The sequence below is a fragment of the Phascolarctos cinereus genome, unplaced genomic scaffold (genome assembly GCF_003287225.1).
Source record: "Phascolarctos cinereus isolate Bilbo 61053 unplaced genomic scaffold, phaCin_HiC Scaffold_2;HRSCAF=192, whole genome shotgun sequence".
Lineage (NCBI taxonomy): Eukaryota > Metazoa > Chordata > Mammalia > Diprotodontia > Phascolarctidae > Phascolarctos > Phascolarctos cinereus.
Genome location: NW_027555625.1, coordinates 222,526,957 through 222,553,997, shown reverse-complemented (window position 1 = coordinate 222,553,997; position 27,041 = coordinate 222,526,957). Strand labels below are relative to the sequence as shown.

General features: G+C 36.8%; 1 protein-coding gene across 1 annotated transcript in view; it reads right to left on the bottom strand.

The window, feature by feature from the left end:
* ASXL2 (ASXL transcriptional regulator 2) overlaps positions 1-27,041 on the bottom strand; it is a 168,049-nt gene that overhangs the window by 24,908 nt on the left and 116,100 nt on the right. The window contains 4 exon segments of the mRNA XM_078149816.1: positions 947-1,110; positions 2,134-2,277; positions 3,193-3,334; positions 8,988-9,103. Of these exon segments, the coding sequence (XP_078005942.1) occupies positions 947-1,110; positions 2,134-2,277; positions 3,193-3,334; positions 8,988-9,103 (566 nt within the window).

Sequence of the window (27,041 nt, the reverse complement as noted above, 5' to 3'; positions counted from 1 at the left end):
GACAAAGGGAGCAATCTATTGGAAGAGATGGGATGGAATGAGATCACATGAACAAGTAGGTAACAGCCATGGTAAGAAGTAAGGCCACTTCATCGTGTGAGACAGGGATGAAAGAAAAGAGTGGCAGAAGGCACCTGAGGGATAGGTGAAGAGAGGAAAAGAAGGAGTTCATGGCAAATAGCCTTATTTTTTTCTGTAAAATACAAGGCAAGGTTCTTAGCTGAGAGAGTAGGAGAAAGTCAGTGAAGTTTGAGAAGACGAAACGGTTTGGAAGAGCCACTGTGGAGAGTGGGACAGTGAGTTGATAAAAGAGGAAGAAAGACTGTCGAGCAGCAGCAAGGGCCCAGTTGAGGATGTACAGCATAAATCTATAGTGGACCTGGTCAGAATAGTTGTGTGATTTTCTCCTCCTTTGTTCAGCAGCACATGTACAGGAGAGTGAAAGGTGATGAATACTGGGACTGATCCAAGGCTGAGGCCAGGCTGGGTATAATGTTAAGTGTTCTTTCTCTCCTAATACTATTTATTTGTACTTGTCACAAGAGTATAGAATGTACCTTGCCAGTAGGCTAGAAGTTCCTGGAAGGTTAGAAACAATTTCACTGTTTGTCTGGTTCACAAGTTGCTAATACAGGGAAATTAAGAAGAGCTTGCTAACCTCACAGCATTATAAACCTAGTGCTGGAATTCTTCTAGCCCAACACTTTCATTTTTATAGATCAAGAAGTTTACATTCAGAGTTTCAGTGACTTGCCCAAGGTCACCTGAGTAGTGAGAGCTGGGAATTGAACTCAGGTCCCAGGCTTCCCATTCTGACTGCACCTCACTGCCTTCTTACAAGTGAGCTACATCAAAAGCTACAGAAAGAATTCCATCAAGATTCTGAAGGAGTTTGTAGAGAGATGCCACAGAAAAGGAACAGAAGTTTTAAGCTCACTTCACTCACCTGCCGATCCACCTCTGGAAGCAAAAGCAAAAGTCGCTGCTGGCAGTCCCCAGGAAGGACTGAAAATGTGTGTTTGTTAATTAGAGCCCTCAGATTGGTGTTAACCAGGATAGAATCAGGTGTTTCAACATCAATTTCAGCACATTTAGTCCTTTTCAGTTGCCCTGAAAAAAATGTTACAAGGAATATGAACAATAAATCTGTAAATAGAGAACATTTTATTCTGGTCCTTTCTCATTTTCTTATTAGCCTTAAGGTACTTGGAATCTCCTGCTCTGATTAATCTTCATACGCAATGTTATTCACAAAGCCCTTTCTTCATAATTACCCTAGGAGTTAAGGAAGACAAGTTTTATCTCTTTATTAGCAGAAGAGGCCCTTGAAAGGTTAAGTAACTTACCCATGCTCACAAAGCTGGTAAGTGATTTTACAGGTCATTCAATGCTAAAGTCAGCATCTTTTTCCTTTCTACCACGCTCCTCACAATACAATCATCTCCTAAAGAATAGAAGCCCCTACAAGTGGACTATCTGGTATAGCACAAGTAGCTGACAATGTCTTTCATTCACATCATAAAGATTTTACTTTTTCCTATTTTTATTTACTTAAGTTTCCAAAGTTCCAAATCCTTAACCAAATAATTACAGGGCACATGTCCCTAATAACAGTAGAAAAAGTCTTCAAATATCTATATACTTATATATAAAGCTTATAGAAAGTCTTTTCCATCCCTCATGCTCTAATAAATAACATACCATGTAATCACTAAAGATGAAAAAGGTTATATTCAAATAAAGTGTGAATATGGATTTTGTACATAACTGAAAGGCAAATTTTGTTACTTCAATTTTAGAATAAAACCTATCCAGAAAAAAAAATTGATAAATAAGCAGAAGACTGTGAAAATTCAGTAAAGATTACAGTGACTGATAAAATCCATCATGGACTTTGCAAATTAAAAAAAAAATCAAAATAATCACATTTCTGTTTTTGATAGGAATTATGAATGAGGCTTAGAGAAAGAGAGAATAATAAAAAAAAATACATCTTGTCTTTTGAGGACCTCACGTGATAATCTGGTAGATAAGATGATGAAATATGATAACTAAGAGTTTTGCTGCTACATTCCACTCAGCCGTTAGTCATAATGTCAGTATCGACAAAGTCTGTAATATGAAAGAACTCACTTGTATGAAGCCTGTCAGATCTCTGGAATGCTTTCTTCCCCAAACCTGGCAAGGGGTTTTCAACTTTAACTGAAGAAGAGGAACTAGAATTTGAATTCTGGGGACTGCTTGACTGTCCATCTGACTGCTTTCCTTCCCACACAGCTGGAAAAAAGAAAGAGACTTAAATAAAAGTCACACCGAAGAGCTAGGGGAAATTAATGACCATATTTCAATAAATCAGTAAACAAATACTAATTGTCTATGAAGAAGACATTGTGATTTAGGCACTCCACTCTCTGGGGTTGCCATGACAACACTGTTTACATATACATACTTTCTTGCACATTACAGTTAAGATTCTTAAAACATCAAAAGCAAGCTTGGTTACCCCATATAATCAGCCTAATGATTAGTAGCAAACTGGACTTTATAGGGGAAAAGAAAATTTCTACACACAGCACGGTTTTTATTTTGATAGCCCAAAAGACTTGGGCATATCTCCCCATGGGAATGCAATAGCAGAATTTATTCCAAGAAAAATTATTATTATTATTATTATTATTATTATTATTATTATTTTTCTTTTTACTGTCAGCTTAAACAAAAATGGAACTAAATCAAAGAGTACAAGATAAAAGGGGCTTAATTTCAATCAGGCCTGAGCCTAACTTCAAAAATAAATGTATATAAAACAAAAATGAACAGTCTTTACGAAGACAGTCACTTCCTAGGCCTGCTAAATAGATGATTCCAATATATTATTAGAACAGCATTAACTGAATCATTCTGTGCAAATTCCTTTGATGTCTCCCTAAGTTTTTTTCAAGGTTTAACACCTAAGAGCTTTCTCCATATACTTTTCTTCTCATTTGATTTCTATAGAGGTTATGTTGTATGTGCATGGTGGTGCACAAGAGGAACTGAAGAGGGAATAAGAGGGGAAGGTAGTAAGGGATTTATTATATATCAACATAAATAATAAAATTTTGGCTCAGCACATGGAAAAATGGCACTGTAATATGAAGAAAAGGTACAAAGACTCTATCTATCCCCTGAAGATAATGTCAGTCTGCTTACCAGGTTTAGCGGGCACAGGGTCACTAGCTGCTTTGACTGTCTTCAGCAGAAGATGCTGATTAGAGGAGATGGGCATGCTTGTTCGACATTGCTGCTGCTGCTGTTGCTGCTGTTGTTTCTTTTGCTGCTGCTGCTTTAAAGCCTATAAAGAGAACATCACTTAACTATCAAGAGAGTTTCCAAAGATGAAGGGGTAATAGAGCACAAAACATAACTATGTTTTAAAGCTAAGAAACTATTACTCATTCAGCAAATATTTTAGCACATATCTATGAATCATGAAATAAAGTTATGCCCCTATTGTGATCTAGTTTCAATGAACTTCCACATACAAAATCTCATTTTATCCCTGAAATTCCAAGTTCTTCAACAATATTAACATTTTTGGTTGGCAGAAATATGAACAACATGCAATATAATAGAAAGTTGGATTCAGATAAGTTTTCTATCCCAAATTTACTTTTATGAATAGCAAAGCTAGAATTAAAAATAAGACTTTGAACTTCCAATCTGCTTTACAGAGAAAATTATTTGAACACTGTTTATAAAGTATAGATGCAAACATATATAGAAAAGTCTCTAGTTTGAAGATACTCAAGAGATAAAGCTACAAACAATTTGAGAGAATGTTTGAGATGTAACCCAATGGTTTGAAAATAAACACCATTGAAGGTATTGAAGGAGAAGATGTGAGGAGAGAAGAGGAAGATCTGCAAAGTGAACAGAGAGTTAAAAAGAGAAGTCCTCACTATGGGATTTCTATTTCTGAATTATATTTTAAAATAGAGGAATGATGGGCTTGTCCAAAGGCTGGTAAAAATGTAATACAAGAGTACTTGCCTAAACAGCTATGTCTATATTTATATGCAGACACAGACATCTCACATACATATGTATATGCAAAGTATTATAAAGGAGGGATTCTTACCCTTATTATCACAGATTTCCTTGACAGCCTGGTAAAGCCTATAGAATCTTTTTCCCAGAATAAATTTTTTAAATGCATAAAATACACAAGATTTTACAAAGAAAACCAATTATAATGAAATATAGCCATAAGAACATTTTAAAAAAAGTTTAAGGACTCCAGGTTAAGAGCTTACTATAGAGGGTAGCTATTACACAGAAAGAAGAACAGCAGATATCCAAAAATCCCACCTTATTTAATTTGGGCTATATTCTAGTCGGTCAAAATCTTTTTGGATCTCATCCTCTATCCCGACCGAGTAAGTTAGCTATCATTCCCAGGTTTGTACCATATGCAAATCATTATTAATGAATTTGATAAATGGGCCATCTATTCCTTTATCAAAGATATTAATAACAATTACATGGCACAAGGTCAAAGACCCATCCTATTAAAGACAGCTCTGTAAGCTGACATCAATACAGTAATGACTGCTCTGTGTATGGGTCCTATCATGCAAACATCTCTAACATATTTATGCTATCATTGACCCTACCTTTCCAGCTAGTCTATAAGAATGGTATAAAAATTCAGAAAGGCAGCCAAATACAGTAAAAAGAACAATGGAAGTGGAATCAGAAGACCTGGGTTCAAATCTGTGGTACTGTGGGCAACTTAAGTTCTCTCTTTAGGCCTCAGTATCCTTATCTGCAAAATGTGGAGATTAGACTACTTAACCTGTGAAGTCCTTTCCAGTGCTAAATATATGTCAATGCTCTATGAATTTCACAGGAGACAAAATCCTAGGAAGACGCCAGCAGTAAAAACTAAGACCGCAGACATAACATAAACAAAGTATAACTTATTTGCAACAATCAAGATGAACTAAAAATCCTAAGGAAAGTAGGTAAATTTGACCTCAGAGGCACCACTATGACTTGGCATGGTATAGCCCATGATGTAATACAAAAGTGTATGTACTTCATCAACAGCAAAAGGATAGATTAAAAAGGGAGGGAGAGAGGTTGGTTAATGGAGAAGAGCAGAATTGTACATTAAGAAGATATACTGAGGTGAAGAAATCCAGGAAACCAGAGTGGAGGAGAGCATGGTGAAGAGAGAGCACTGGGATGAAGACAAATGAAACCAGAGAGGTAGCCATAGTGTAGCAGAGAGTGAATTGGCCTCAAAGTCAAGAAAAGCTGAAAACAAGCAACATCTCTTACACATAATGACTGTGTGACTAGAAGTCACTTAATCTCTCAGGAGCCAGGGCAAGCCTGTCATCTCCTAGAGGAAGTAAGTTGTCTGATGTGTACCTTAGATATTGGGATGTTCAAGGAGAGAAAGGTAAGAATCCTCTGGACTTACCTTCTATAGGGAAGGAAGTATGGGAAGGATGGGAAAAGGGGGAGCTACCTAAACAAGATTCATTAGACTGTGAGCTCCTTGAGATTAGGGACTCTTTTCTGCCTCTCTTTGAATCCTCATCACTTATTACAGTGCCTGGCACACAGGGGTCCTTAATAAATGCTTTTTGACTGGACGAATGTGAAGTCACTAACTTAGATATCCTTCTTTCTCTCTTTTTTTTTTGGTCAGGCAATTGGGGTTAAGTGACTTGTCCAAAGACACACAGCTAATGAGTGTTATGTGTTTGAGGACTCAGGTCCTCCTGACTCCAAGGCCGGTGCATCTAGCTGCCCCAACTTAGATTTCTTAAAACACACACACACACACACACAGAGAAATGTAAGAAAAGATAGGTAACAGATGATGACCATAGAAACAGAGAATAATCTCCCAAAAGTAGCATTAGAACAGCTAAAGAATAGAACGACATGAAGCAGGAAAGAAATGCTACGAACAACAAAGAGGTTGTTTATTTTGGGGCAACACATATTGGTGAGAAGAGGTAGCTCAAAGAAGCATACAAGTGCTCAGCAAAGAGGGAACAATGATAATGGAAATTATTTTATCTCTTCTTTTGTTTCTTTGACTTGGAAAGGACAGAAAAAAACTGGCTAAAAGGGAACTGAAACTCATTATAAGTAAGGAAACTCCAAGAGAGTTAGCTGTCCTTAAGTTCACATAATCTGGTCAAGATGAGCTCTGTTCCAGATATTGAAAATATCGACAGACGGATTTCAGAGTCATTATCAGCAAGAGACAGGTGTACAGCAGAAGGGACACAGGAGAGCAGTCAGATGACCTCAGTTTAAGTTACAGCTCTATCACCTGAACATTGAACCTCTAAGGGGCTCAGTTTTTTCATCTATAAAATGAGGGCGTTGGACTAGATGGGCTTTAATGCCTCTTCTAGCTCCAACAATGTTTGAATCTTTAAAAACCTGTGGAGAATCAAAGAATATAACCCAAAGAAATCAAAGAAATAGGGAAAGGATCCATATGTACAAAAATATTTATAGAAGCATTTTTTGTTGTAGCAAAAAACTGGAAACAAAGGACAATAATTGAATAAATTACTGTACATGAAAAGTAATGAAATATTATTGTGCTACAAAAATATGAAAATTGATTCAGAGAAACCTGGGAGGGCTTCTATGAAGTGATCCAAAGAAAAGTGAATACAACTAGATAATTAATTTATATGACTACAATATTATAAAGGAAAAGAACTTTGAAACACTTAAGAATTCTGATCAAGCAATGGGTCAAAGCATATGAAATGTTTAGTGATAGCTCTTATCTACCTCTAGTTGTTTTAGAGAATGGTTATGATTCACATTCTACCGGAAGAATATCCCAAAGCCAAGGCCTTTAACACCAGCTCTGTCTTTCACTATCAGAGAGTATTAGGTCAAACTCCCAGATGCTTTAGTTTGAATTCCTCCTATCATTAGTAATCTAGAACAGTTGTTCACATGGTTGCTGGGCTCCCCTCACCAGAGTTCTTCAAACACCTGAAGGGGTCAAGCACTTCTATAGCAATGGAAGGGATTCTCAGTTAGTTGTACCAGAAGACCTCTTAAGTTCTTTCCTAAACAGATTTTTACATGGGTAATGAAGAAAGCTGACTGACTTATACTCACCCTGGTTTGCTCCCTATGGTTGTTCCAGAGTATTTGCTTACTTTTTTAGTATTCCCAGTCTACAGAATTTTTAATATACTATAATCCAAGAAAACCCCAAAAGCAAAAAACTAAAAGGTCTCTATAAACTCTCATAATTGCTACCTAAAGAACAAACTTCTAGTTTGAAAGTGTAGAAGCAGGACAGCTAGGTGGCGCAGTGGATGGAGCACAGGCCCTGGAGTCAGGAGGACCTGAGTTCAAATTCAGCCTCCGACCAAACACTTGACACTTACTAGCTGTGTAACCCTGGGCAAGTCACTTAACCCCAATTGCCTAAAAATAAAAAATAAATAAAAAAAATAAGAAGAATTAAAGTCTAGAAGCTCAAATAAAGTAGGAAAGTCTTACCTCCATTTAGTCAAAAAAGGAATATTAAGACTTTATATTCTGGCTTTTCTAAGTCGATAAACTTAAGTTTTATTCCCCAAAGTGCATTAGGCTAAAGGTACATAAAACAGGCTAGCTCAGACTACCAAATTCTCACTCCAGAACAGGCTTCTGATCTCACATAAAACCTACCCTTGGTTGTTCTCCTGTCATAGAGGATGTAAGGGCCAGAGAACCTGATCTCCCTGTTCTTAGTTGCCTGCTGAGAAAAGTAGGCCTGAAAGTCAGGCTCAGATCTCATTTAGATTTACCTGGAAAAGAAGACTTTGGGATAAGAAAAAGGTGAGGCAGGGTAATGAAACCATGGAAAGTTGAAGTTGCTCTGTATGGACAGAGATTATCTTGTTTCATCTTTGTATCTAGTGCATTGCACATAATAGGCACTCAATAAATATTAGCATTAAAATAGTTTTACCACTTGTTCAATTCTGCTTCTCTCATTTCTTTTTTAACAGGCTGAAAAATATTCTGAGATTTGCAGACTGACAAGAACCTTGTTGCTCACTGAGCGATACAGACTAACCATGGCAACTGAATCAAATGTTTCCATGCCACTACATTCTGCTATGGTCATGTAACAAAGCATAGAGTCAGAAGAGCTTCAAAGTTCTCTTAAACAAAAATTCCAATCAACTCCTTTTTCTCTGTGACTTGAAAAACTCCAAACCCACAAATTACCTGTATTGCAATTCTTAAAAATTAAAATCTTATCACTAAAAGAAACTCATAAGACAGCAAAATTTTTTTGAAAGTACTAACATTCCCATTCAGATTTCCATTCTAAAAGAAATGGTCAAAGCATCAAACTAATCCTACATAAAACTGCTTGCATGATTACTATGCACATTACAGATTCACTGTCAAACCTTGAAAAATAACTGGTCTTACATTTCTCCTCAAAGAAGCATTTGTATTTCATAATTCAGCAAAGAAGGCATATCAATGACCATGGGTATAGACTAAGGAGGAGCTTTGACATTTAAGAATATTGGAAATTATTTGAAGTTCTTCAAAGCCTTCATAAAACTTTCAAAGGTAAACAGTGTTTCTGGTTTAAAAACCAAACTGAACTTTAATAACGAAGTTCTGGGGCAAGTAGAAAGTCAACTGTACTTTATCCCTGGCAGATGTCATTCCAAGCACGTGTGATATAAATGGTTATTGATTTTGTTTAGCGATGGTACATTATTTATCCACTTGCATATAACAGTTTTTAATCTTTCTTTGTGCTTTCGTCTTAATGCTTTTAGAAGTCATTTGAAATTTTCCAAGTATACTGCCCTCCACCCCACAACCCTTCCCAAATTGAAGTATCTTAACTAATTATTTCTCAGGGTGAATGAAAACAGACACATGGTGTTGAATGTGGATCTACACTTCTGATGAGCACACTCTAGCCTGATTACCTGTTTCAGTGCCTTCTTGCTGTGCTTCTGGGATGGAGAGATGACTTTACCAGCTGAGATGGAGGGAGATGGACAGCTTGACTGGGGGGAAGATGGCTGTGACAGTCTAGACGATACTAGGGAAAAAATAAAGAAAAATGAAAACCAAAAATAATGTTGTCAAGGGAGATACCAAGTCCCAATTTCTAGAAAGCATTAAGAGGTATCATGCCTTTGTGTTCCATGGGTATAAAACTGGGCCCATGTGTTTTACCTAGGGAAAGTTCTAAAACAAGCAAGCAGTCCTTTCTACGAAAGGGTTGAAAGCATACTGCCTCACACATCAAAAATACTCAGTAAGTATTGAATTCCAATACATTCCTTCACTTGCATTCTTTAATTCACTAAAGATGGATGAATTCACTAAAGTTCTAAAACACTGAATGCTAACCTAGCGTCACCACATTAACCATAGCCTATTAAGATAAGCCTAAAGTGGTTTTGGTGCTGCAATCAAGAGTTATGACAGTCTAAAAATAAAATAAAATTGAATTTTTAAAAAAATGATGGCAATGGGTGGAAAGAGAAAGAGCAGTGGACTGGGAGATCCGGATTCTGGTCTGGCTCTACCACTAACTAGCTGTGACCTTAGGTAAGTCACTTAACTACTTTATAGCTCATTTTCTTCATCTATAAAATAAAAGAGTTGGAAAGGATTATCTATAAGGTCCCTTTCATCTTTAAAATTCAATGAGGCTTTGGGATACTTCCAATAAATGTGTGTGTGTGTGTGTGTGTGTGTGTGTGTATTCTCTCTCTCTCTCTCACACACACACACACACACACACACACACACACACACACACACACACACCCCTTGACCTTTTCCGATTGTGATTGTAACCAATGAAATCACAGGACTGGTCCCCAAAACGATGGATAACTAGTTTAATGAAAGCTATGTGGCATGATACAGAAGTGGTGGTCACAGTCTCCTACTACAAATAAACTGCAAACCACCTTGAGTTTTTCTGAGCCTAGGTCCTGAGTAACTGTGAAGTGTTTCCAAAGGTGAAAGCTTCTGCCTATGATAATTCGAGAATATTGGTGGGCAAAATAGTTTAATTTAGTTTTGAATTATCATCAATATGGGCACCAAAGGAAAGTAGAACTAAGAAGTCTTAGAAATGGGATGAAGAACAAAGAAAGTATCTTGGGAAATGATGTGAAATAAACCGTGCTAGTATATTTCCTGATTCTGGATGTCTTCCTATTGAATAAGGATACTTAAAAGCACCCTATTCCTATATCTCCTTTTCTATCTTTCTATGAGAAAATACCCAATGGGAAGGAAAATAATGAGAAAAGGAGACAAAAGGGGATAATAATGGGAAGAGGTATAGAAAAAAAAGTAGGGCAGAAGGTTAGGGATTAAAAACTCACTCCCTCCTGCCCACCCTTCCCCCCAATACTACTTTGGCTATGATTCTTTCAAAGACAAAAAATTTGGAAAATTCTCTACTGAAGTAAAGGCTTAGGTGGGAGTGGCAAAAATACACTGATAAGAATGGGAAAGAAAATTATTCTTGCCTGCAATTCAATGCACAGGGTTATACATTCATGTTACTATACATAAGTAATTCAGCTTTTCACTTCCTGGGACCATCTTGTCTTTCTAGGCAGTCCATTCTTCCAGCCAGACCACCAGAGACCATGCCTCCCAGAGCTAAGGGACTCAGCTCTGTACTACTCAGGCCCACACTGCCTCAGCTTCCTCTGGTCACCTTCTGTCCTATTGCTCTTGCTGCTGCTGCTGCTCTATCCTCCAAATTTGACCACCAGAGTCCATACCTAGGAGGAAATAAGCCACTTGAATCTGCACTTCCTGAAACCTTGCCTTCACCTTTATCCTGGCTATTTTCCACCTTACTGCCCCCAATTCATTTACTCTTCCTCCTCTCCAAGTCCAATTTCTACTTCTTGCTCCAACAGGAGTATACCAAACACTAGCACTGTATGTGTACATACATATGTATATACATGTATGTATACATAAAGTCTTCAACATTAGAATGTAATCTCTTTCCAGACAGGAACTGTCTCTCTTTTGTAGAAAAATCCTCAGCACTTAGCATAGTGCCTAGAACATCCTAAGTACTTAATGAATATTTTTCATTCATTCGATGAAAAAAATGCAAAAAACTGGCATGCGCGCGCGCACGTGTGTGTATGTGTCTCTTAGTTTTACTAACATCTGAAGTTAGTGACAGCAGAAAGAGGTCAGTCTTCAAGGTGAAGGATTATACCTTTATCTACACTATAGAAACCCCACAGCACTCAAACTTTCTGATTCTCTCAGTGCTGAACACAATGATTTCTATTTAGTAGGAACTTAAGGCATGTTTTGTTAAATTAAGTATCCAAAGGAAAAGACTTTCTTTGGTCTTCCAGAAGCCCTCCATACTTTGTAACATTGCAAAGAATAAAATTATTTCATTATATCACCACAGTGGGTACACACTCAGCCAAGGTAGATGGTAGCACTTCCTTACTTTAGCAGATGGCATTCATGAGCTGTTTCAGCTGAGAAACTCATAAGCTGGTGGTCAATCATATCGTAATGAATGAGCCTCCCTGAATTTAGCTAGGCTACTCCTGAAACAGTTCTACAATAGGTTGAGTTCATATTCACCATCTTTCTACTTCTGCAGTGCCTACTAGAGTCTGCACTCTGTCAGAACAATCCCTGAGGTCCCAGGGCTGCTAACACATCACAGGGAAGCATTATGATCAAATTAAAACTGCCATGACTATAAAAATGCCACCAGTAATGGGCATGTGCACTCCTTTCTATTCTCCCTCTCCCTTTTTGGTAAATTCCCAAACTTTCAAAGCAAATGGATTAGAATATGCTAAGTTGGCTAAAAGGCAGGGTCAAATATTCAAAAACGAAGATCTACACACAGTATGACAGCCAACTTTTCAACATCAAAGTGTAACACAGAGGCACAGTGGGATCTGTAGTGTAAAGGGAATCATCTCCACAGGTAAAGTCTTATTTTTTTCTTTGAATTGTCAATGTGAACTGCAGCCCCCAAATAGAGTTTTGAGGAAATTCTTTATTGGGGGGAAAAAAAGTGATTTTTCTCATAACAAGTCCAAGATGAGATGAAATAAAGTAAATTAAAGTTAAAATAAGTAAAATAAAGTAAATTAAAATGAATTCAATGGAACACTCCATATAACTAAAAGCAGTTGCCATTAATTCTAAGATACTTTCCTTGAAAAAGGAAATAACAACATCCAGCAAACTTAATTCAGGGGGGTGTTACCAATGATTCAACTAAAATAATAATGGGAATGAGATTTCTGTTTGTCAGTATTTTGCAATAAATAAATAAATAAATAGATAAATAGATAAATAAATAAATAATTTAAGCGCCTAACTATTTTACCTGTATGTTTTTAAAAAGGAGGTCTTCTAGGTATCTCAAAGTTGATATGTTCAAAAAAGAACTCATTCCTCCTGTTCCAAACTCACCCTTCCCCAAACTTCTCTATTTTTTGTCAAGGTTACCACCATCCTTCAAGTCATCCAGGATGGCAACCTCAAATACATCTTCAGCTCTTCATGACCTCCAACACATCTAGACAGTTGCCAGATCTTTTCAATTCTATTTGCTTAACATTTTTCACATGTTCCCTTCTCTATATTCACCTAACCACTAACCCATTCAGGCCCTCATCATCTCTCAACTCTACTACAGCAGTAGTCTCCTAACTTGTTTTCCTGCTTCCAGCCTCATCTGTCTCCAATCTACATTGCACACAGCAGCCATGCTCATATTCCTAAAGCACAGGTCAAGCATTCACCTGCTCAAGAAGCTCCTGTGGCTCCCCATTACCTCTACAACAAAATACACACACCTATGTTTGGCATTTAAAATACTTCACAATCTGGCTCCATATTTACCCTTCCCTAAAATATTTTCTATGTCTCCTTTAAATGTATCACACCCTATAAGAATTTATTAGCATCACCTGCAGAGAAATATTGCAGGGTTATCCTAACTGATCTACCAGCTTCTACTTTCTTTGCCCTGCTCCCCTTGACCACTCACAACTCCTGTCAGACTCATCTTTCTGTAAATTTGTTCATCTATTTAGCATCCTTCAATGGCTACTAAGTTCAAACTGATTAGGTTGGCATTCAAAGCTTTCTACATCCTAGTGCCATCCTACCTTTTCCATATTATCATGTGCTCTTCCTAACCATCTCTGATATCCTGTATTACATGGAAACTTGACTACCTAATAAATTCAGATAATCCCTACTCACCCATTTCCATGCCTTTGCCATATGCCTGTAATCTCATCTTCTCTCACTAGGGCTACTAAATTTTTATCTACTGTGTGAAGTTCCACTTAAATGCTCTCTTTTCCACGAAGTGTTCCTTAGTTCTCCTGTACTAGCACTAACATACTACTTTTATTTGCTCCTACCTACCTTACACACATATGCATTATTTTGTGCTATGCATTATTTACAGCATATTTTCCCTATGAGGGAGTAGTCTATTTTATTTAAGCTTCATTTTGCTACCCCTCAGTGTCTAGGATGATGGAATCATAGGTTTGAGTTGAAAGACACCTTACAGTGTCTTTTGGCTACTAGTCCAGTATGATATTTTACCTATAAGGAAACTGAGGCCCTTAAGGGTGGAGACTGTTGTACTGTCTTTGTTGACTGTACTTTGTCTTTGTATCCACAAGGCATAGTGCCTCATATACGACTGGCTGATTGCCCAAGATCACAGAAGGCAGAGCAAAGATTTTAAAATCCAAATTTCACTCTTTCTAATGTAAATAACTGCCTCTTTGTCCTGCACAGTTACATGCCTAGTAAATCTTTTATGGGAATGTCATATTCTTTCATCCTTCAGTGAAGTGGAAGTTTATGAGGGCAGGAATCACACCCCATTTAATCTCTGTAATATCTCCAATGTCTAGCACAGTGTTCTCCACTTCACAAGTCTTTAATAAAAGTTTGTTTAAATGAAATAAACTGAAGAAGGATAAAACGTTTGCTGAATTGATAATGAAGAGGGAGATCCCCTCTAGAAGGCCTCAATTTTATAAGCAAAACAAGAGAAAACTCATTATCAGAGGAAGCTCGTAGAAAAAGAAAGGTCCAAGGCTGGGGGCTTGAGGAGTGTAGAAATAGTTTGAACAGCCACTGTTGTTAATACACTGAGTCAATCAGGAATGAATAAAAACATTGCTGAGCAGCAGCAAAGGCTCAGCTGAAGTTAGAGAACATGAAGCAGTTTGCCTTACAAACTAGATTTATAAAATTGCAAAGATATAGTCAAGAAAAATAGTTGCAGCACTGTCTGGATGGAAATTCTAAAATAACATTAGATTAATGGATCTACAGAAAAAGAAATCAATTTAGAACCAGAGGAGAATGTTATACCTTGTTCAGAATCAAATAGGTAGTAGGCAGCAGAGCCAGTGTAGAACCTAGGTCTTGAATCCAAATATAGAGTTTTGTCGCTATGCTATACTAATGAAGATCCCTTTCAGTCCTATTGCTATGATGGATAGGAAGACCAATATGAAGCATGTATCAACCTACTGTTCCTGGGATCCTTCAGCCTACATGTTATAGGGCCATTTATGCTCTCCATTTCATCCCATACCACCCTTCTTAATGACTTCAACATCATTTCCTCTCCTTCCTTGATTCTGCTGATCTATATTTATTATAAACCAGAATGACCACAGCTTGGACTTCACCATTATAAGGCAATGCTTATTCCCCAAGTTCTTGAATTTTGGAATGCTCTTACTGGATCACATCCCCTTTACCCAGTCGATTTCCTACTTGCCAAAACCCACTCAATCAGCTCTGTTATGTTACAGAAACAAAAGATGTTAAATTTGGAGAAAGGGAGGGGTGGTGAGAAAGGGTACTTATCCATGTTAAATGTTAGAGGTCAAGGAGAAAAAGAGAAAGGGCCCTTGAATCTACTTAGAAGATGGCATGGCTCTCTCTTCAAGTGAACTGTTTCAACAGTGGTAGTGGTGGTAGCAGGAGGCAGAGAGCATATTAGAAGGGAATATTGGTATGGAACTGGAGGCTCTTTATTTATTTGAGAAACCAGGTAATGTAGTAAGAGAAGTGGGGCAGCTGGCGGGCAGGTACAGAGGTAAAAGATGGGCATTACCTGATCCAAGCCCCCACTTTAGAGATGAGGAAGCTGCAGATGCTCCTCTCCCTCTACCTCCAGCACTCTTTCCATTCCACCAAACAATGAAGGAATGGAGAGAGAACTAGTGGAACTGGAGGAGATGAGGAGAGAGGATAAACATCAAGGCAAGATCACTCAGGTGGCCTTAGCTCCCATTTCAAAGTCTCAGCTCTGCCACTCACTAGCTCTGGAATGCTAAACAAGTCACTTTACCTCTGTGCTTCTGTATCCTCATCTATAAAATGAGAGGGATTAGATGATGCTAAGTGCCTTCTAGTTCTACAATTTAATTCATTTTGGAGTGGAAGAAATTATTAACCTGTCATGGTTTATGACTGCTCTAATACAGAACACATGGTAACAAAAAGATAAATTAAAGAGTTTCTCTTAGGCAAAAAAGAACACAGCTTACAAGCAGAAAAGAAAATGGATTCCTTGCACTGGTAACGAAAAACTGATTGCACTGTTTCCACTAGATTACCATTTCCTCTCATTTTAAAGAAAAATAACTTCTATTTAGCTGTTCTCACATTCTCAGATTGACATCAGGTACTTCTTGGTACTAGTATATACATATACAGTATATGATATAACTATCTCAATAACTGAATGTTTATTTCAAAGATAACATTTTCCACCATAAAAATGCCTAATATCATCAAAACAAAACTGTAAAAACTATAGTTAACTTCAACCAAATGTATAGATTTATATAAATATTAATATTTTGGGCATATTACATTTTACTGGTATAGAATAATGCCTTGTGCCTTACTTGGACTAAAATACAAAATATACATTAATAGTAATGTCTTTTGACAATCAATCTCTTAGAAAACTCTAAGAATTCAAGTCACAAAACGGCTAGTCTGCACTAGTGGAAGAAGTTTTCATATTAAGCCAAGCCTACCCTACTAAAGTTCTCCTTTTCCCTGGAAAGAGGACTCACATAACAAAAAGGGAGGGAGAATTATAAGGAATGGGAAGAGAGGGAAGAGAAAGAAAGGAGGAGAGGGAAGGAAATTATATCATTTTTCTGTCTTTACCAGTATCTTTTGACTTTTCAGCAGCATGGGAAAATCTATTATTTCAGCATCAGTATGTACTGTGGACACTGGCAGCTTCAATCCACTACATAATTTATTACTTTTGAGGAATACTTCATCCCATTTTAATGGGCACACTGTTTATTTCATGAGAACACATCACCACCTTGAGGGCCTCTGAATTATTGCTGTTTAAGACCTTTAAACACTAGGTTGAGTTTTAACAACTATAAGCATAAAAGGGACAAGTTTCCAAAGAGCAGATGCCAAGGTCTAGACAAAAACATTTTTTTATTTAAAATTTAAGTTTACTGACATCTTTTATTTTTACATCACCTTCATTTATGAATAGAGGTCTCCTCTGCCCCTATCCAGTCAGCCTTTGTAACACAGATATGACAAGAAGAGTAGTTCAGCAAAACTAATCAAGACCTCAAGACTAATAGTATGGCATACTGTTAGTATACTAATATACATATACACTATATACAACACCATACGAGCAGTCTTCCATCTCTGCAAATAAGGAAGCACTCCTACTTCACAAGATTGTAAGCTCCTTGAGTGCAAGAACTGCTTTTGTCTTTCTTTGTGCCTCAGGGCTTAGTAGAATGCCTAGCACAGAGTGTTTATTTGATAAATGCTTATTGTTTGTCTGAGGGCAGCTAGGTGACTCACTGGGCCTGGAATTGGAAAGACTTGAGTTCAAATATGGCCTCAGATACTTTTAGGAGTATGACCCCACACAAGTGACACAAGTCACTTCACTCTTTTTGCCTCAGTTTCCTTATTGTAAAACGAGCTGGGAAAGGAAATGGCAAACCACTCTAGTATCTTTGTGAATAAAAGCCCAAGTGGTGTGTCACAATGAGTAAGACATGACTGAACAAACACAACAAAACAGATTAACAGCTTATATTGGAATAAAAATTTTTCTATCTGAAAAGCGAGAGCCCAGGATTTGGAGTCAGAAGACCTAGGTTCAAATCCTAGTTCTCCTACTTGCTACCTATGAGACTTTGGTCAAGTCACCTAACCTCTCTGGGCTTCATTTTCCTCAACTGTAAAATGAAAGGGTAGACAAGATGATCAACCTCAAAAATTATTTCCATTTTTGATCAGTTTTTTAAAAATCTATTTATTTTTAATTTATGAAATAAAATGAGCATTTCCATGACATAGCAGAAAAAAATGACTACACATGAAACTAGAACTTTTATTATGAACAACTTGCTATTCATTTTAAATACATAATAAAATTATCATGTAAACTTTTTTTTCCTTCTCCAGCCCTAGAGATGGCTACTAGACACAAATATGTATATACATATATGTAAAAATCAATCTATACATACTTCTATTTACCAGTTCTTTTTCTGGATGCAGATAGCATCTTCCTTCATATGTCCTTTGTAGTTGAGTATTTATAATAAGCAAAATGATTTAGTCATTCCAAGTTGTTCTTAAAATAATATTTTGTTACTATATACAATGTTCCCTTGGTTCTGCTCATTTAGCTCTTCATTATTTCATATAAGTCTACTCATGTTTTTCTAAAATCAATGAGCTCATCATTTCTTATAACACAGCAGTATTCCATCATAATCAAATACTGCAATTCGTTCAGCCATTTCCCAATTGACAAGCATCCATGCAATTTCCAGGTCTTTACCAACACAAAAAGAGCTGCTATAAATATTCTGGAACACATAAGTTATTTTCCTTTTTCCCTAATCATCTTTGGAAATAGGCGTACTAAAGATATTGCTGAGTCAAACAGTATAGGCACTTTAATAACTCATTGGGCATAATTCTAGATTGCTCTCCAAAATGGTTGGATCATTTCACAATTTCACCAATAGTGAATTAGTGTCCCAATTTTTCCACATCCTCTCCAACATTTGTCCTTTTCCTCTTCAATCATTTTAGCCAATCTGACAGGTGTAAAATGATATCTCAAGGTTGTTTTAATTTGCATTTCTCCAACCAATGATCTAGAGCATTTTTTCATAAGATGATAAATTGTTTTGATTTCTTCGTGTGAAAACTGACTGTTCATATTCTTTGACTATTCATCAATTGGGGAATGACCTGCATTCTTATAGATTTTACAAAGTTCTTTATATATTTGAGAAGTGAGACCTTTATCTGAGAAACTGTCTATAAATTTCCTCCCAATTTTCTGCTTTCCTTCTGATCTTGGTTACATTTGGTTTATCTGTACAAAAACTTTATTTTAATGTAATTGAAGTTATACATTTTACACTTTACTCTGCTCTCTATCTCTTGTTTATTCATAAATTCTTCGACTATCCCAAGTCATCAGACCTAGTATGTTCCATGTTCTTCATATTTTCTTGTAATCTCTCTCTTTTTATCTAGGCCATGTATCCATTTTGACCGTATCTTGGTAAATGGTGTATGATATTTGTCTATGACCAATTTCTGCCATGTTACTTTCCAGTTTTTGGTATGTTTTCAGACAATTTATGACAAAAGGAGCCAAGTTCTCCCCTTACTTCTCTACTTTCCAAAATAAAACCTTAAAACAGGCTAAATTTATAACAACATTTTCATCTTCTACTACTACTTAACATGCATCCTCAATATGAAGGCTTCTTCATGGCTCCAGAAAACATACATATACAGCTCAGAAGTTTTTTGCTTCTCTCTCATTTTCTTCTATGCTGTGCCTACTACCTAGAATACCTTCTTCTCTAATCAACAAGCAATTATTAAAAGTAACAGGAATAAATTAACAAAAATAGTCCCTGCCCTCAAGAAGGATAAATGAGGACACATATAAATAACCAGGTACACATAAAATTAAAACAGAAGGTTATACTAAAGAGGAAGGAACTAATATCCGAGGAGACCAGGAAAGGCTTCCGACAGAAAGAAGATTTAAGCTTTGCAGAAACCAAGAAATGAAGGTGAGGGGCACAAACCATTCCAGACAAAGGGAACAGCCAATATAAGGTAGAGTAAATGGAGAGGGAGCGTCAAGGTCTAGAAACTAGAAGTAGGCCAATATAGCTGAAACCAGAGTACACGAGGAGGGGAGTACAGTATAAGAAGACTGGAAAATTAGGAAGGGGATAGGTTACAAATAGCTATACATAACAAACCAGGACTTTATATATTTGAACCTGGAGGTAATACAGAGCCATTGCAGTTCAATGAGCAAAGGGAGATCAGTCTCTAGAAAAATCACAATGGCAACTGAGTGGATGATGGATTAGAGAGAGGAAAGACTTGAGAGAGATCAGTTAGAAGAGTTTTATTACAATACTCTAGGCAAGAGGTGATGTGGGTCAGAACTAAGGTAGTGGCTGTGTGAAATTAAACAAGAGATGTTGTCTGTCCTTTGTTCTTGAAGAGGACCAATGACATCACAGGGTAATGTTTTGACTTGTGCATGAATTGGAGATGCACAAAGTCATCAACCTTACTCTTTTTTCCAGAGTAATCAAAGTCCAGTGATGACTAGCAATGGCCTTGGATGCAGTAGATGACCCTGGCATCTTGACTAAGCTCTAAGTGTTCCACAGCACCTGCTTCAGGCATCTTCATTTGGAACAAATTGTTCCTGTCCAATCATTCTGACAAGAAAAGTCTTCCCATACTTGAGGGAGACATCCCCCTAACTTAACAACAGATTTGAGGCCTGTCAGTTACCCTCATTCTGGTTTGGCGCATCTGCTGAGATGGTTTTGCTGGGATATGGACACTGCAAATGCTACAGCTTCTTAAGAAAATGGACTACAAGCAAAATGGAGGCTGCTAGGTAGCTAGGCCTGGAATTGGGAAGACCTGAATTTGAAGCTGGGTCTCAGATGGTTACTAGCTATGTGACCCTGGGCAAGTCACTTAACCTCTGTTTGCCTTAATCTAACGGAGAAGGAAGTGGCAAATGACTGTAGTGACTTTGCCAAAAAAAAACCATGGATGGTACAGGCCTGCTATGGTCCACAGGGTCACTAAGAGTTGGACATGACTGAACAACTGAACAACAACAACAAAAATAACAGAAGCCGAATGTTAACAGTGTGACAAGGAAATCAAATAAGCTGAAGTGATCACAGGAAGGTATAGCATCCAGGACTAGGAAGGTGACAAGTATACTGTCCTCAACACTGTTCAGACCAACTAAGGTAAAAATGACATGATCTGGCAAAAAACTGAATATGTGGGGACAGCTAGGTGGCACAGTGGATAGAGCTCTGGCCTTGGAGTAAGGAGGCCCTGAGTTCAAATCTGGCCTCAGATGCTTGACACTTAATAGCTGTGTGACCCTGGGCAAGTCACTTAACCCTGATCACCTCACCAAAAAGCAAAAAGAAAGAAAGAAAGAAAGAAAGAAAGAAAGAAAGAAAGAAAGAAAGAAAGAAAGAAAGAAAGAAAGAAGAAAGAAAGAAAGAAAGAAAGAAAGAAAGAAAGGAAGAAAGAAAGAAAGGAAGGAAGAAAGAAAGAAAGGAAGAAAGGAAGAAAGAAAGAAAGAAAAAAAAAAGACAAAGACTGGATATGTAAGTAAAGGGTTGACATTGAGGTTACAAGCCTGAGTCACTAGGAAGATGGTGGTGTCTTCAAAAGTAACTGGGAAGCTGCAAAAAGGGAAAAAAACTATGGGGCTGGGGGGTAGATAATGAGTCCAGTTATAGAGTAGCTGCTTTTGAAATGTTTATAGAACATGCAATTTTTGATGTGGCAGTTGGTGACACCTGACATTAACTCAGGAGCAAGATTAGGGCTGGATATATAAATCTGGGAATCATCTAATTAGAGATGATAATTAAGCCCATGGGAGCTGATGAGATCACTAAGTGACAGCATATAAAATGGGAGGAAAAAAAGAAGGCAATTCCTGATGTGCAGGTAAGGGGATATGAAGAAGCTTAATCAGTCCACACCTACTAGGTTCTTATCAGTCAGTTTCAAGTAAGTTTCTTGCACTGGCCCTACATATACTATTATGGTGCAGTGGGCCTGCAGTCAGGAAGACCTGAGATGAAATCTGACATTGGATAATTACTATCTGTGTGACCCTGGGCAATCACTTAATCTCTGTTTCTCTCAATTTCCTCATCTGTAAGATGGGGATAAAAACAACACCTACCTCTCAGAGCTGTCCTGAGGCTAAATGAGATAATAACTGTAAAGCACTTAACATACTGCCTGACACATAGTAAGCATTTTCCAAATGTTAGTTGTTATAATTATTATATAATTTTTGCTTAACATCTGATTTAAAGTACAGTTGTGATGGGAAAAACAAAATATAAAACCTATTTTGTTTCCTAGAAAACACCCAAATAATGATAAGGACGTGTGTGTGTGTGTGTGTGTGTGTGTGTGTGTGTGTGTGTGTGTGTGTGTGTGTGTGTGTGTGTGTAGAGCACCCTTTTACAGGCTTTAAAAAATAAAATTTTTTAAAAGGGCAAAGTTGAATAATCTCTTCAGGGAAGAACTATGTGTGTAGGAGGGAGTAAGTGGTATTTTTACAGTTTCTAGAGTATTAACTCAACTTTTTTTCTGTAGTCAACAGGATGCTCCCATACTGAATGGCTTCTGAGGTGCGTCACATTTAATAAAAAATACAGTGATAAATGAATAATGAAGATGACAATAAAAGAAATCATTCAATATAAGACAAAAAAAGGAAGAAATACTGTGCTGATGCACCTTGTAGGTAAGGCTACTTTTCTCTAAGTTTTCCTTAAGTTTCTTATTGTAATATGTTCTTTTTACTAGCAGGGCCCTATTATATTCTTGAACAGAAACATTTACTCCAAGTAGAGGCAGCTGATTGATGCCCAAAACAATCTAAGGGTTCTATACTTTCACAATGTAATCTCCCCCAAAAGCAATATATGAAACTTAGTTATCTGAAATAATTACATGACAACCTGGAAATACACCCACACTACTCATCATTATGCAATGCTTTTATTTTATAAAGTGCTCTTCCTCACAAGTGCTTGTGAGGAAGGTTGGACAAGTATTATCATCTCAATTTTGGATGTAAGGAAAATGAGGTTTAGAAAGGATAAATGATGTGACCATGGTCACAAAGCTAGTAAGTGGCAGACCCAGAATTCAAACGAAGGTCCAGTGCTATTTTCACTATCCTTGGCCACTCAGGGATACTATTAGTCACCGAAATCTATAGGTAAAAAGTATACCTCCCCCCCCCAAACTCCCTTTAGTCAAAAATTTAAACCTCTGTGAAATATTTTATTAATTAGATTAATTATTTAATGCTTTTATATTTTATGTACACCTTCTGATTGTAATGCTAGTAAGCTGTAAAGGTAGAAAGTAGAAGGGAAGAAAATTAACAAAATACTAGAATACAAAAATAAGAAAATAATCCCCAATAAGAGAACTATTTTTTCATGTCTTTTTATCAATGCAGATAAAGTTAGAGCAGCTAGATGGCTTAGTGGATAAAGCACCAGACCTGTAGCCAAGAAGACTCATCTTCCTGAATTCAAATCTGGCCTCTGACACTTACTAGATATGTGACCCTGGGCAAGTGACTAAACCTTGCTTATCTTGGTTTCGTCACCCATAAACGAGCTAGAGAAGGAAATGACAAACTAATACAATATCTTTGCTAAAAAAATACCCAAAAGGGGTCACACAAAAAGCCAGACACAACCGAAACAACTGAACAACAATAAAAAAAAGACAAAGTTTAAGCAGAAAGGAAGTAGCCAGGAATAGTCACATATAGAGAATGGTGAACTAATAGGTACGTCAAAAAGGAACGACTGTCTATTTCAAATTATCTCCTTTACCGGCATGCCATGGAGATGGAAATACTTTCCATTAGTTATTCAAGTATTGTGTGTCCAAAAGGCACACAGATCTAGAGCTAGAAATGAACTCAGAGGCCAACTAGTCCAATCCTTCACTCTACAGTTAAGGAAACGAAAGCAGAGAAGTTAAGTGAATTGTTGACAACTTTACAAAAGGATTATCAGAGTCCAGCTGTGAAACAAGGCTCTTGTTTAAATAAAATGTATTGTCATTTTCCCTTAATAATTTAATAAGCATGACTCAATCTATAAGCTCAGATACCTAACAGATAGAGTGGGTACACAAAAGTGAGTTTTGTTGAGGAGAGAAGAAAGGAAAAGCTTTTTAAAATAAGGCCAGAGAACATGTAGTGCTGCTATGATGGAAGAAGATGGAAAGTTCAAAGTAGGGGCCTTGAGGAAACCAACGTAAGCACAAGAAAATGGGGCACTAAAGGGAAAGTCATGATATATGAAAGTTCCCATCTTACCTATGTCACTGGCTTTTATTACTTAGGGAAAGTCACTTAATAAGCTATTGCCTCAGAAAAGTTACCTATAAAATGAGAATAATAGTCCCTTTTATGTCATTCCTACTCTATAACAGGGGCTGTACTCTATAAAGGAAGCTATTGTTATTAAGATGAAATTATCCCTCAAGTTCTCCAACAACCAACTGTGGTTCAGAGGTGAGCATAGGTACTCAAATGGGATGGCAGCAAAGCACAGGATAATTCAGGTTTTGCCAAAGAAGAGAGGTTTTGTGACCAGGTCTGACACAGACTGTGGGTGTTTTATTGTCTTAGAATTAATCTTATTGTTCAGCCAGGGGAAGATTCTGACCTTATCTCTGTGGATTAGATGGGGAGTGGTAGGTCAGATAACAGGGAAGTCATTCAACCAAAACACTTAAGGAGATTAGAAAATAGTTGAATAGATGGACTAAAAGAATAATTATTAGTGGATCAAGAAGCAGTCAAGACAATCTAAGTGAAATGGATGAATACTGATAAAAATAAAAACTACCCAGATTAACAGAAGAGAAAATAAAACACTTAAATAATCCTGTTTTAGAACAAGAAATTGAATAAGATATCAATGAGGTCCCTGAGAAAAAATCCCTAGGACCAGATGGATTCACAAGTGAATTCTACCAAGCATTTTGTTGTATTTAGACAAAGAGGCAAAGAGGGAGTCCTACCAAATTGCTTTCATGATATAAATATGGTGCTGACACCTAAACCAGGAAGAACAAAAAGAGAAAAAGAAAACTATAGATCAATTTCTCTATAAATATGGATGCAAAAAATTTAAATAAAATACTAGCAAGAAGATTACAGCAATATAGAACAAAGATCATGCATTATGACCAGATGGGATTTATACCAGGAATACAGAGCTGGTTCAGTATTAGGGAAACTATCAGCTTAACTGACCATATAAATAACAAAACAAACAAACTAACTAAAAAAAACACCACACGATTATCCTAATAGACGCAGAAAACATTTTTGACAAAATGCAACTCTCATACCTATTAAAACCACTAGAAAGCATAGGAATCAATGGAGCCTTTCTTAAAGTTACAAATACTATCTATCTAAAACCATCAGCAAACAGTATTTATAATGGGGGTAAGCTAGAAGCCCTTCCAGTAAGCTGAAAGGTGAAGCAAGGATGTCATTATCACCATTATTATTCAATATTGTTCTAGAAATGCTAGCTACAGCAATAGGACAAGAAAAAGAAATTCAAGGAATTAGAATAGGCAAAAAGGAAACAAAACTATCACTGTGCAGATAATAAGATAGTATACTTAGAGAATCCTAGAGTATCAACTAGCTGAAATAATTAACAACTTCAGCAGAGTTGCAGGATATAAAATAAGGCCACATAAGTCAACAGCATTTCTATATATTACCAACAAAGTTCAGCAGCAAGAGATAGAAAGAGAAATTCCATTTCAAATAACTGCAGACAATAAAAACTACTCGGTAGCCTACCTGCCAAAAAAACCCCAGAACTATATAAGCACATGTGCAAAACACTTTTCACACAAATAGAAAGTGTTAAACAATTAGAGACATAACTGCTAGAGGAAAGGCCACGTCAATATAATAAAAATGACAATTCTAACTAAATTTATTTACTCATTCAGTGCCATACCATCAAAGTACCCAAGAATAATTTTACAGAGCTGGAAAAAAGAGTAACAAAATACATCTGGCCAAGAATATCAAGGGAATCAATGGGGGGAAAAAAGTGAAGAAAGGTATTTTAGCAGCATCATATTACAAAGTGGTAATCATCCAAACATCTTGTACTAAGAAATACAATAGATCAGTAGAAAGGATCAGGGATACAACACACAGTAGTAAATGACCATAGTAATCTAGTGTCAAATAAAGCCAAAGATCCAAGATTTTGGGACAAGAAAGTCACTATCTGACAAAATTTGCTAAGAAAACTGAAAAGTAGTTTGGCAGAAACTAGGTACAGACCAACATCTCACAGCATATACTGAGATAAAGTTGAAACGGGTTCATGATTTAAATATAAAGGGTGATATCATAAGCAAATTAGGGGAGCATGGAATAGTTTACCTGTCAGATTTATGAATAAGAGTTTATAGTGGGCAGCTAGGTGGTGCAGTGGATAGAACACCAACCCTGGGGTCAGGAGGACCTGAGTTCAAATCCGGCCTTAGACACATAACACTTACTAGCTGTGTGACTCTGGGCAAGTCACTTAACCCCAAATGCCTTGCCAAAAAAAAAAAGAAAAAAAAATTTCATATCCAAACATCACACAGAGGGAATCACGGAATGTAAAATGGATAATTTTTATTACATTAAATTGAAAAGTTCTTGCACAAATAAAACCAACTTGGCCAAGATTAGAAGAAAAGCAGGAGACTGGGGAGGGGGGCAGATTTTACAGCAAGTTTTACTGACAAAGGACTCATTTTTCAAATATACAGAAAACTTAGTCAAATTTATTATAATATAGGTCATTTTCAAATTGATAAATGGTCAAAGGATAAGAATAGACAGTTCTCAGAGAAGAAATCAAAGCACTTATGTGAAAAAATGTTTAAAGTAATTACTGATTAGAGAAATGAGAATTAAAACAACTGTGAGGTACCATCTCATACTTATCATATTGACTAACATGACAGAAAAGGAAAATGACAAATGTTGGAGGAGATGTGGGAAAACTGGGGCACTGGTGGGCTGTTGGTGAAATTGAGAACTGATTCCACCATTCTACTGAACAATTTGGAAATATGCTAAAAAGGCTATTAAAACTGCATGTACCCTTTGACCCTGCAATACCACTACTAGGTCTGCATCCCAAAAAAAGATTAAAAAAAAAAAAGAGGGGAATAAGACCTATACATCCAAAAACATTTGTGATAACAAAGAACTGGAATTTGAAGAGATATCCCTCAAAGGGGGAATGGCTGAACAAGTTGTGGTATATAACTGTCATGGAATACTACTGGGTATAAGAAATAACAAGCAGGATGATTTCAGAAAAACCTGGAAAGATTTATATGAACTGATGCAAAGTGAAGTAAGCAGTACCAGAAGAATAGTGTACATAGTAACAGCAATATGGTATGATGATCAACTATGAATGACTTAGTTCTTCTAAGTATTACAAAGATCAAAGACAATTTCAAAGGACTTATAATGAAAAATGTTATCTGCCTCCAGAGAAAGAACTGATGGAATCTAAATGCAGGTCAAAGCATACTATTTTTTTACTTTATTTGATTTGTGGAATTTTTTGTCAGTGTTTTCTTCCACAATATCCCTAATATGGAAATGTGTTTTACATGACAGCACATGCATAACCTATATCAAACTGCTTGCCTTCTCAGTGAAGGAAGAAGGCAGGGAAGGAGGGAATTTGGAACTCAAAATTTTAAAAAATAATTTGTTTACATGTGATTGAGAAAAAAACAGAATA